The 12,158-nt window shown below is 51.5% G+C and overlaps 1 protein-coding gene across 2 annotated transcripts in view; it reads right to left on the bottom strand.

Annotated features, from left to right (window-relative positions):
* Nucleotides 1-11,366, bottom strand: part of Cdk6 (cyclin dependent kinase 6) — a 206,320-nt gene extending 194,954 nt beyond the window's left edge. The window contains exons 1-2 of one of the 2 annotated variants that reach the window (XM_076566237.1): nucleotides 10,903-11,366; nucleotides 10,071-10,559 (exon numbers count right to left, since the gene is read on the bottom strand). In XM_076566237.1, the coding sequence (XP_076422352.1) occupies nucleotides 10,071-10,303 (233 nt within the window). In that variant the 5' untranslated portion in view covers nucleotides 10,304-10,559; nucleotides 10,903-11,366. Of the gene's footprint in view, nucleotides 1-10,070; nucleotides 10,560-10,719; nucleotides 10,855-10,902 lie in introns of those variants that run through there. The other variant, XM_006991209.4, reaches the window with a different exon arrangement.
* Nucleotides 11,367-12,158: the final 792 nt, after the last annotated feature.

Genomic DNA, 12,158 nt, shown 5'->3' with positions numbered 1-12,158 from the left:
AATAACTTCATGTACTTAAAACATGTATGTATTACACCTGTATCTGCTGACAGGCAATGACCTTGGTTTCCAGAGGCAATGCTTGAATTGGAATCACTTTTCTAACCAAGTTTGGGGCAACATGGGTAGCACTTAGCCGTGCCTCACTGACGTGATCTCCAATGACAACAGAACCATTTGAGTGGCCAAGTGGATCTTATTTCTCCTATAGCTCAGGCTGGACTCAAACTTGTCAAGTAGCTGGGGATACCCTTGGACTCCTGCCTCCACTTCCCCCAGAGTAAAGGGGAGTAAAACAGCAGCAAATCAACATGCAGGCCACCACGGGCTCATCAAGCCCGAGCCTGGGGAGTATCAGCGCAGGTAGGCAAGAACGTGAGCGATTTCACACCAACAATAACAAGTCCACCTTTCTGGTAAATCCATCAAAATTAATCTTCAAACTTCTGGAAAAAACCAATATGTTTACTGTGCTCCTTCAGCTTAGAGGCTTAACTCTGTGTGGATAGGGACTATAATTACGATCAATTACTTATGGCTCGAAGGCACTTACAAGCATCTGCCCTTTTAAGCAATTAAAAAAACCAGGCTTCTGAGTGTAAAACTTGCCCCAGGCAGGACAACAAATTACCGTTCAGGGGCTCAGTTTTGACACTCTCCCTCGAGAGGAAAAGAACTGTTGTCACTTGTCCTGGATTTCCTAACATTGCCTTTGAAAATATTAAGCAAACCTTGACAATTAAGAATTCCTAGTTTGGCCAAGCAAGTTGTGGGGTGGGGGTGGGGGGGTGGGGGGTGAGGGTAGTTCAGTGAAAAACAAAAACAGGAAGGAAACCAAAAGGGAATGGAGATGCTGGGTTGTGAGGACAGCCGTGATGAGCTGTGACACAGGATCATTTCACTCATCTCATGGCACATAGCCAATCAATGGCCTTTGCTAACAAATTCAGGGGATGGGTACCCACGTAGCATTTTAGTCCCTGTTGTGTAAGTTTCCTTGGAGATTATAACATTCCATCATCCTGCAGGAAACTCCTTAAGCAGAAGATAAAACAACTCAGAACAGCTTTAGGAAGTCCTTGAAACTGACCAGATTCGCTAGGCCCCTCTGTTAGCATTCAGGCAGTTATGCTGGCCTGCTCAGGGTTCTGACAGGATACCTCATCAACTAGGTTGCTATATAGTTCCATGCACATGCACTACACCCCCTTAAAAAGCAAGCTCCACCTGTCCCTTTCCCCAGTAAACCTCCCAAGTGAGTTAACACTGGTATCTCCGGATTCAGCAGGCTCTCTTGATGTTCCTGCTCACCGGCAATCTGAGGGACCGCTCTACCTACAACAGCCTCATTTTTCCAGCTAATCAATAGCTGCTGGGCTCTTCACCCAACACCGGCAGTCAGATCTGGCCCCAGTACATCTTAGATGATCAATCAAAATGGCTGCCTACTGGTAGTTTAGGTCCCAATATTATACGGGATCTTTGGACCTTTTGCCAGCAATTGGGTAATGGAAGGAGGTACCCTACTTCCAGCCTTTCCTTACCTTAGCTCCAAGCCTTCCGTCTGTTCTTCCTCACATCCTCCAGGCTATGCAGTCTGAACTAGAGGAACCCTCCACTACTCTGGACCCTGCTAATGAGCCCCCCCCCCACTCTTCCGACCTCAATGTACAACTGCCCCTTCAGCTCCTCTAGCCCCTCCCTCCTCTCCCGTAGCAGGCCGCTCTAACCACCCGACTCCGGCACCCACTTTCACGCTCCATCACTTGGTCTTGCTCCACCATGGCACCCCCTCCAATCCTCTCTACTCATTCCAACCCAGCCACAGTTCTCCCTATGTGAGAGGTTGCCAGGGTGGATGGACTGGTTAAGGTACATGTCCCCTTCTCATTAAGTGAACTCTCTCAAATAGAAAAAAAAAACTGGGGTCTTATATGTCTCTTTTTTCATTAAAGAATTCCAATATATCACCCAATCATATAGTCTTACCTTCCATGGTATCTGTATGATCCTAGCTAACAACCTACTTCCTGAGGAACGCAGGCGAGTTTGGGAGCAGGCTAGAGCACGTGCAGACCAAACACACCAGACTAACACAGCACACCTGGTGGGGGGCTGAGGTGGTCCCCAACCAGGATGGGACTTCAATGACCCAGGGGGCATTTTAGCTAGGGATATTTACAACCTGCCTCCTATCCCGTCTCTGTAAGGCTGCACTTAAACTAGTTCACTATGAAAACTCTAAGAAATTGTTCAGGACAAACAAGAAAACCCCACTCAGTTCCTATAACGACTCACAAAGGCCCTCTTACAGAATACTAATCGGGACCACTGAAAACCCAGAGGGCAGACAACTCCTTATGACCTATCTCTTTTCCCAGAGCTTCCCTGACATTAGGGCCAAGCTTACGCATCTGGAGAGAGGACTCCTAACCCCACAGGCAGAAATATTAGGGCTGGCCTTTAAGGTGTACCACAGGAGAGATATAAAAGTCCCGCACACAGAAATAGCAGCCGGTGGCCAAGGCCATTCAACAGGCTTCAGCAACTGCCTGGGCTCCCTTGCCTCCTATGACTCAAAGTCCTTGCTTCAAATGTGGTCAGGAGGGTCACAGGGCCCAGGCCTGCCCTAATTCCCACAGGCTACCCAGGCCATGTCCAAGGTGCCACCAAGAGGGACAATGGGCTACTGACGTGCTACAAAGGGCACGGGGACTTCAGATGCAGACCACCCTCCAGCCAACCTGGCCATGGACGGCTGAAGGGACCCGGGGCTCCCGACCCGACCAGTGTCATCTCTGACATGGAGTCCCGGGTAGTCACCACGGTCTCAGCTCGGTCCATCTTCTTCCTCCTGGACACTGGGGCCACTTACTTGATCGTGAGGGAGTTTTGGGGACCTACCTCTCCTTCTCATCTCCCTATTGTTGTGGTAGGGGGACAGCCTTACCTACCTCATCAGACTCCACCACTCAATTGTGTTTTCAGGGGTATCCCTCTCATTTCTTCCTTCCTAGTGGTGCCAACTTGTCCCATCCCCTTACTGGGAAGGGATCTTTTAGCCAAAATGGGGGCCTCTATTTCTTTTGCTCCCCCCCATTCACCTGACCCCCGACTCACCATCACCCTCCCACCTCGCCACTCACCCTACTGGTCCCAACACTTTTCCTTTGCCAGCCTCCCAGGTGGACCCCCAGTCTGGGGGACCCCAAGCCCCTCTATAGCTGAACTCACTCCATCACAGTCCAATTACAGGACCCAGCCTGATGCATTACCCAAGCTACGTACTCACTCTCACTCCAGAGCCTCGGGGGACTTACATCTATCACCTCTGACCTCTTAAGAAAAAAACTATGTCGACCCACATCTTCTCCCTTTAACGCCCCACACTTGAAGTTAAAAAGCCCAATGGGACCTACTGCCTGGTTCAAGACCTCCGGCTCATTGACTCTGCAGTGGCCCCCTCTATCCCATGGTGCCTAACCCTAACCCTAACATATTCCTTTCCACTGTCCCCTCCCATTTCTCAGTCCTGCATCTCAAGGACGCTTTCTTCTCTATCCCTCCTCTCAGCACCCAGTCACAAAACATCTTTGCTTTCACCTGGACTGTCCCTGACACCCACCTCCCCACCCAGCTCACCTGGACTGTCCTACCCCAGGGGTTCCGGGACAGCCCACACCTATCTGGCCAGGCCCTGACTTCTGATCTACTCTCCTTGTCTCTCCCAAATCCTAAACTCACACACAGTATGTAGAAGACATTCTCCTTTGTAGCCCATCCCTACAAATTAGCCAAACACACACCTCTGCTCTTCTAAATTTCCTGTCCAGCCAAGGCTATAGAGTCTCACCCTCCAAGGTCCAACTGTCCACTCCTCAGGTCACCTACTTGGGACTAACCATTACCCCAACCCACAAAACCATTACCTTGGATAGAAAACACCTAATCTAGTCTGTCGCAGTCCCCTCTACTAAATAGGAGATTTTATCCTTCCTAGGAATAGCTGGCTTCTTTTGTTCCTGGATCCCCCTTTTCCCTCCTTGCCCGCCCCTTATATGAGGCAGCCCTTGGCCCCCTCACATAGTCACCCCATTACTAAGCCCTTTCAGAAGCTCCAGCAGGCCCTCCTCCGGGCCCCACCCTTCATCTCCCAGACCTAACCTGTCCCTTCTCCCTCTATGTAACAGAAAAGGAGGGATGTGCCCTTGGGGTCCTAGGCCACCAACTGGGACCTTCCTTTGCACCCATAGCATACCCGTCAAAGAAACTAGACCTTACCACCCAGGGATGGGCACCCTGCACACACACTTTAGCAGCTGCTGAACTCCTCATTCGTGAATCAAAAAACTGACCTCTGGGCCACCCACCACTCTCTTCTCTACGACCTGTCCCACCTCCTAACTTACAAAAGGCTTACAAACGCTACCTCCTCTCTGGGTTCTCTCCAGGTAGCACTAGTAGCAGATGCCACACTTACTTTCCCATCTTTTCAGTATCTCAAATCTTCTTTCTAGACCAAACACTGGTACTCTCCATCTCATTCTTCCACTGAAACCGTAGAGGAACTACTACCCCATCCCTCACACATACAGGAGGGCACACTGCCTCGGACATCTACACCCGGTACCCATGGCAGCTCCTTTTTACACGAGGAGACACAAAAAGCAGGCCACTCAATGTGTCAGACACTGAGGTGGGTGAGGGACAGGCCTTCCCTGCCCACGCCACTCGTCAACAGGCTGAACTAATAGCTGTCACCCATGCCTTCCAACGGGCACAGGAACAATCCCTAAAGGTTTACACAGATTCTAAATATGCTTTTCATATCCACCTGTCCCAAGCTGCCATCTGGAAAGAATGCAGACTACTTACAACAAGAGGAAGGTCCATAACTAACTCAGGTCAAATTATGGCCATGCTAAAAGCCTCCCATCTCCCCACAGCTACAGACCGGCAACTCCATCATCTCTGAGGGAAATAACCGAGCTGACGAGGCAGCTAGGGTTGCAGCCTTCCTAGGCCCAGACCCACCTCACCCACTGCAGGGAATCCTTGCACTGTCCCCCACTGTCACCCCCCAACACTCTATCTACACCAGCTCTTTCATCCTGATAGCCAGGCTCTGGCTCACTTTGTCAAGACCCACCTGCAGCCCACCCCTGAGGACTTGCATTTCTTAAGAACTATTATTGCCTCTTGTAAAATCTGTCAAATGTCAGACCCTAACTCCACATACCACAGTCCCCCTTTTCCTACCCACCAGGCCAGAGGCTCCCTCCCTGGGACAGACTGGCAACTTGACTTTACCCACATGCCCACAGTCAGATGAGGGTCCTAGTGGACACATTCTCAGAATGGCTAGAGGCATTCCCAGTCACTACCAAAAGGGCTCAGATAGTCTCTGACATCCTTCTCTGAGAGATCATTCCCCAGTTTGGAATCCCTGCCTCCCTCCAGTCAGAAAATGGTCCTGAATTCGCCTCCCAGATTTCCCAAACCCTATCTGAAATCCTCAACATTCCTTGGCATTTTCATACCCCGTACCATCCCCCGTCCTCAGGAAAGATAGAATGAACTAACCACTCCTTAAAAAACACCCTTGCTTGTTGTCCTTTTATTTCATTGCCGCTGCCTTTAAACCACGGCTGTCTGAATCAGCAACTGCAACTCTGCCCTTACCAGCAGTGGTTAGGCCGCAAGGGCCGCTAACCAAAGGGAATTCTGTTCCCTCTGGCTCCGACTCTTGCAAAGCTATGAAGGTAACTTATCTAAACCTCTGTCCCTCTAAAGAACTCAAGACTCGAAGGTTAAGGTGGAATTCTGCTCTTCAGAGAGGCTGAATAGCAAGTAGCTCACCTCCTCTCCTTGCTCACATCCTCCACAAAGCCCTGGTGTGTCGCCTCGCCCCTCTTTATAAACTTCTCACCTGGCTCCGCCCTACCACTTCCTGTCAGCTAGTTGCTGCCGTGGTCTCCTGACTGCGTTAAATTTTATTTAATCAAACACATCTTTGCATCACTAAACAAACACTCCAGATAATAAGCAAAAGTAACACACCTTGAAATAATATTCTGCAACAAGATGGTGATGCTGCTGTGATTGATGATGGGAAAGGACCAGGTGCTTTAAGGTCTGCTTATGTGAAGATAGGAAAGCCTAAGTGGTGATAAGGAGAAAGTTATCTGAGATGCAGAAAAGAATGGAGCATGTTCCAGACTTCTTTCTCTCGATACGCTACTGTTGCATTAAGATTCCAACAGTTCATAGCCTTAACATTAATGGATAGAATTTTGATAAGCTATTAATCTAGCTTTGGCAGAGTACAAACCACTATACTAAACTACTATATTATCTCATCCACAGGCTCAGGATTTTAAATCCCCTTTGGTTGCTTTCTAATGACTCAAAGGCATGAGTATACTGCCTTTTCTACAATGTGAATTTCAGTAGAGATTATAAATAGTGGGAATGCCAATGTGTCTAAAACTTATCTTTTTGCAAACTCAAAAAATTCTTATAAGCTCCAGGGAGTCAACTTGGATCTACCTAGAACAGGTCAGATGCCCTCCAGATAAGTTCTCTCACTTTTCCCTGGTCTTGGGGGCTCTCCTCCCTCAATTACCAGGAGCTAAGAAAAAAAAAGTTTTCCCCTAAACTTAACTTTTATCTTCTGCCCTGCCAGCATCTTGCCAGGTCCAAGTGGTACTGGACGGCTTCACAGAGCCTGGACAGCAATGAAACCACCAGCTAACCCAGGATGCTACCTCAGCACCCCAGCTTTCTCAGGTTCCCCAAAGATGACCAATATCCCCCAGGTCAGCAGGAAGCAGTCTCGAAAACTCGGCGCCCTCATTCCCACCTCACCCGCTACCGGTTTCTAACTCCTCACCTTTTTGTAACAAACAAAAGGGAGAAATGTTAGCATTCAGACAGTTACACTGGCCTGCTCAGGGTCCTGACGGACCACATCGACTACAGCCACTATGTCCCTATGCAGTCCCCATGCGCATGCACTACACCCCCTTAAAAAGCAAGCTCCACCCCCCCCTTCCTCCACTGCTTCTCCCCAGAGGACTGTCTCTGGGCCCTTTCCTTCCCTTCCCCCAATAAACCTCCCAAGTGAGTTCTGTTGCATGGTGTGACTTCTCTCTCCCACCGTTAATTACAACACCTTCCCTGCCATAAAAGCTGAGAGTCCCTCTCAGAAGAGCAGAGTCATGGTGTAAATAAGATGCTCAGTGAGGCTGAGTTGCAGAGACTCTGGAGACCAGACCAGCTGTCTGCAAGAAGCCAGCGGAGCTGCCTGGCAGAGGTGTAGACCAACTGAGGCATCTGGGAAGGACACTCTGCAACCTGCTGAGCTGCCTGCAGGCTATGTAGGGATTCCCAGCTTTGTGAGCTGTCACCTGTGCTGGGTGGGCTTCGGTGATGCAGCTGTGTATGAGGCATGACTGCTCCTCTAAGTAGGCCCTCATCCACATTCCTGTAAGTAACCCCAATAAAGCTCATTGGTGAACCAAGCTGGACTTTGGTGGTGTTTGTACTCTGGTCTGCAGTGAGCTTCCTATCTGGGATGAGTAGGTGAGTGTGATGTGTCTCCCCAGGAAATGCTTTGTCACAATAGCCCCAGAGTGTCTAAACATGAATCTGACTGGTTCTGTAAAATCGTCAGATAATGATGCCTTCTTGGGAATCTGTTCTAGGTCAAGGACCTGATCATCTCTGACATACTTAGGTACCTGAAGTGCCTTTTAAGTTCAGAGGGCTTTCACCTACATTCCCTTTCACTTTATCCTCACAACTCTAAGTAAGCAGGTGTCATAAAAGGTAAAAATAGTTTAGAAAGCATCTTTTACTTTTACTTATGAGTAGATCCTCCAGAAATTCACAATTCAGAATCCATTTATGGGGTCAACTAAAACTATTTAAGGACATGCCAATCTCAAGAGGATAAAACAGGAAGTAGAAATGACCTAGGTAGCAGGACTCACCAGCACAACTGAACAGCCTTCTTCTTTACAAGAATTTATAATGGATTGCACTAATGAATAGGTTCTGCAAGGATGCTTGTTCAATGGCTCTTCATTGGAAGAACATTATCTTATTTGCATATATGATAATCACCCTTAACTGGACCCTCCACAGGCAACAGACAAATTAAAATTTGTTATTAAATTCTCATGTTGGTGAATCGTAACTCTTATTAATCTTATCAATAAAAACCAGGAGTCAAATATTGGGGTAAGAACCTGGAAGATCAGAGAACAGGCAGCAGCCACAGTCGCTTCCTACCTCTTCCGTTCCTCAGTCCCAAAGGCCAAGATCCTCTCTCCAGCCCGCCTTACTACTTCCTGTCATTCTCTGTCTCCAGACCTCTGTGGTCAACTCTGGCCAGCTAGTGGCTGCTTCCCTGCTTCTCTGACTCCAAGCAAGCTTTATTTGTCAGAACCCAATCAAAATGTCATGCGACATGTTGGCATCCATCCTTTGGTATGGCTTCACTCCTCCAGGGCAGTAACTGAGAGTCAACATGTGCTCTGCTTTTGCCTCCATTATCACAGACCTCCTTATTAACACACACGCACGCACGCACGCACGCGCGCGCGCGCGCGCATATACACACACACACACACACACACACACACACACGCACACACACACTATTGCTTTATGTAAATTCTGACTTTCTAGACGTCTCATTACCTTTTGTTACCACACTCCAATCCCATACCACCTAGCTAAAGCAGAGGTATAATGGGGGCCTATCTTTCCCATGTCTTTTTACTTATTTATGTATTATGATTCCCTGCTGCATTCAGGACTGAGTCCCACTATACTGGGAACAAAGCACTAAAAAAACCTCCCAGGATTCTGCAGACTCCCAGTTTGCAGAGGGCTTGGTATTTCAAAGGCCAGTCTTGGGTCTCTCCATTTTGATGACTAATGTTAAATTGTGTGACTTTCTACAGAAATATTTGGCTGTGCTTATTTACATAATTTCATCCCCTGGGCACACAGTAGGCACATATTTGTTGTACCGAATCCCTACAGGAAAGAGAAGACAGGATGAAGACGCCAAGATCATGATTCTTCGAATCACGAAGAGTGGATTGAGAATGGTAAACCATCACCTAACTTGTAGAAGGGTCTGTGCATTCCCTTTTAACTGTGAGCTATGCATCTGTTTAAAAAAAGAAAAGGATGAAAGGCACAATGAGGAAATCCCGGCACCCCCGAGAAAACACCATTATCCTCACCGCAGACGCGCACACACACACTTTCTTTTAATGCTCGTTACTTCACAGGAGAGCTGGTTAGGAATGCCTCCCCACCCACTTGCACAACTCTTGCAGGGAAAACAGAGGCTTTAGAATCTAAGGAGTACCACATCGCAGACTCGTATCTAACCCTTGGGAGCGGCAGTCGATGTTAGACCATACCCTAAGTGATACAATCAGATAACGGTTTTAAGAATGCTCTCCCCTCCCTTTCTCTTTTTAGACAGGGTCTTTGGTAACTCAGGCTGGCCTTGAACTCTGGATCTTCCCCACTCAGTGTTCCCAGCACCCAGCCTTACAAGTTTTTTCAAACAATGTTTAACACTAAGAGTCAGCATTGAAACTTCTTAGACCATCAGAAGTTGTTATTCTGCCTCTTTAAATAAAAAAAAAAAAGCCACCACTATGGATGTGACTGGCAAACACATTCTTACACATTTCTGCATTTTCTTAAACTTTATTTATATTAGGCTCCACCCTTACAGTTTCCTTCTAATTACCACAAGCTGGATACCTCTCTCAATCTCAGACTTAGCCCCCCAGACTGGAAAAGTGAGTAAGTGCTTGAGGGACGTTTCTGGGTTGTCCGGTTTTGTCCCTAAAAGATACCCAATTCACCCCACTTCAGAGTTGTGTGGCCGCAGGGAAGCCACCACAGGTCTGCTTTTCTGCCCTGGCTGTCAAGGTCACCGGTTCTATCGGCAAAACTCGACTCTGACTCTAGGTGGGTCACCAGCCGCCCCTTGCCCGGCACCTTCCCGGACCCGACTGCCAGGGCTCCCTGCTCACCTGACCACGTTGGGGTGCTCGAAGGTCTCCAGGTGCCTCAGCACCGCCACCTCGCGGATGGTGGAGAGCGGCATGCCCTCCTCGCTGGTCTGCACTCGCACGCGCTTGAGAGCCACGAAGCGGCCGCCGTTCTTCAGGTCGCGGGCCTTGAACACCTTCCCGTAGGCGCCCTCGCCGATCTCCGCCACGCACTCATACTGCTGGTCGGCGCGGCTCAGGCTGTCCTTCTCCATGCTGACTGGACGCTGCCGGCGCAGCACAGAGGGTCCGGGGTGTGCGCTCGCTGCCTGGACGCCTCCGGGACGCCGGGAGTCGGAGTCGCGGCCGCCGGGCTGGACAGAGCGACCTCCTCGCCCGCGGGCGAAAAGCCGGGCGCAGCCGCCGCGAAACTCCGCCTAGCCGAGCCGCTGCGCCGCCGCCGCTGGAGAGCGCCGATCCCTCCTCTTCCCCCTCCGCAGCGATTACATAGTCTGCCCACAATCTCTGCACCTAGGAGGAGGAGACGGGAGGACAAGGAGAAAGTGCGATCAGACAGCCCCGGAGACTTCCACCGGCTTCCACCGGCTCCCCTCCTCCTCCCCTCTCCTCGCCCCGGCCCTCCACCCGGCTGCCTAATCTTGCCCGGTTTCTCGGAGAAAAGCCAAGTTACTTTTTCTTGCCCAGCAGGGCTCGTGCAGTCTTCGCGAGGAGAGGTTGCAGGGGCCCCTCGGGGATGAGCGCCGCGCGGGACGCAGCGGGACGGGAGGGGGCGTGCCGAGCAGCCCAGAGTGTGCCGGGAGCGCGGGGGAGGGGAGGCGCCGGGCGCGTCAATGTCACGGCTCAATATTTATACCTATACCGTTGTTCTCGGCTGCCCTCCCCGGCTCCGGGGGCCTGGACGTGCGGGGGACGGGGCGTCTTGGGGGCGTTCGGAAGCTGGTGTGAAGGCGCCGGGGGCTTCACCCGTGTGGGGCCCGCAGAATGGGGTTGGGGCTCTCGGGACCCTGTAACCCGATGCTGGGAGTACGCGAGTAGGGGTGGTCAGACATCTGCTCGGAAATTGCTTCCTTTCTTTCTACTTTCAGTTTTTCTACCGAGAGACATTTAAAAGGGACTCGCACATACAAACGGTCTTCGGGGTACGGCAATCTTGGTGGGAGATAGAATTCTGCCTCCGACTCGGAGGACCTCCCTGGTGGAAACTCGGGGAGGACAGACCATCTGGTAGGAGAGGGCTGGGGCTACTAGGGGTGGGAGAGCGAGGGGCCCTGGAAGGGGAGGAGTGTCGTGCCCCCCACCCCCGCCCGAGATCACAAGGGTGTTGGGAAGGGAGGACCGTCACACTCTCGCTCGTCCCGTCCTGAAAGAGTAACTTCGGGACTTAGCTGACCGGGACTGGTCCTTAAGTTTTCAGCTGACTTCAACCCGTGCAACCGGGTTGAAGCGATCGCCCTTACGACGGTGGGGGTGGGGGATTAACGTAGGGCTCCCGGGTGTGGAGCGGGGCTGCCCTTGGGTTGCGACTGCAGAACCTCCGCTCCGGCGTCCTGAGCGCCTGGAGGTCGGTGGCTGAGAAGGTCGCTCGGCTCCCAGGCGGCTGGAGGCCGGGTCCCACGCGCGGCCGGGCGTCCCCCTCCCCGCTCAGTTATTAGGGATGACCGAGCGAGCCTTCCCGTCCCACGGCGGCCTCAGCCGAGGCTGGACCTTGGCCCACGACAGCCGCGTGTCCGGAACCCTCGGCGTGCGTTTACCTGCCCCCGCACCCCTCCTCCCCCGCTCGCCCTTCTGCCTGGAATTAAAGAACACATGGCGCGACCCCCACTGGGTGCCGGCCTAGCATCGCGCGGCCAAGGCAGAGACTCTCTCGGCTCCCTTGAGAGCTTTCCTGAAAAGCTGCGGAAAGGACCCCCAGACCTCGCCCGGGGGTCCGCGCCAGGTCGAGGGCCACACAGGTAGCGGGAGCCGCGGCCTCGGCGCCCGCCCTCCCCCTCCGGCCGCGTCCAGCCCAGGCTCCCGGAGGCGGCAGCCGTCCCACCCCCGCGGGCCTGCACCCCCCGGACCGGAGCGGCGGTGCCTAGCCCCATCCCCTCCTCCACTTTTTTGTTGTTG

The sequence above is a fragment of the Peromyscus maniculatus genome, chromosome 3, assembly GCF_049852395.1.
Source record: "Peromyscus maniculatus bairdii isolate BWxNUB_F1_BW_parent chromosome 3, HU_Pman_BW_mat_3.1, whole genome shotgun sequence".
In the NCBI taxonomy this organism is placed as follows: Eukaryota; Metazoa; Chordata; class Mammalia; order Rodentia; family Cricetidae; genus Peromyscus; species Peromyscus maniculatus.
This window is presented reverse-complemented; position numbering and strand designations above follow the sequence as displayed.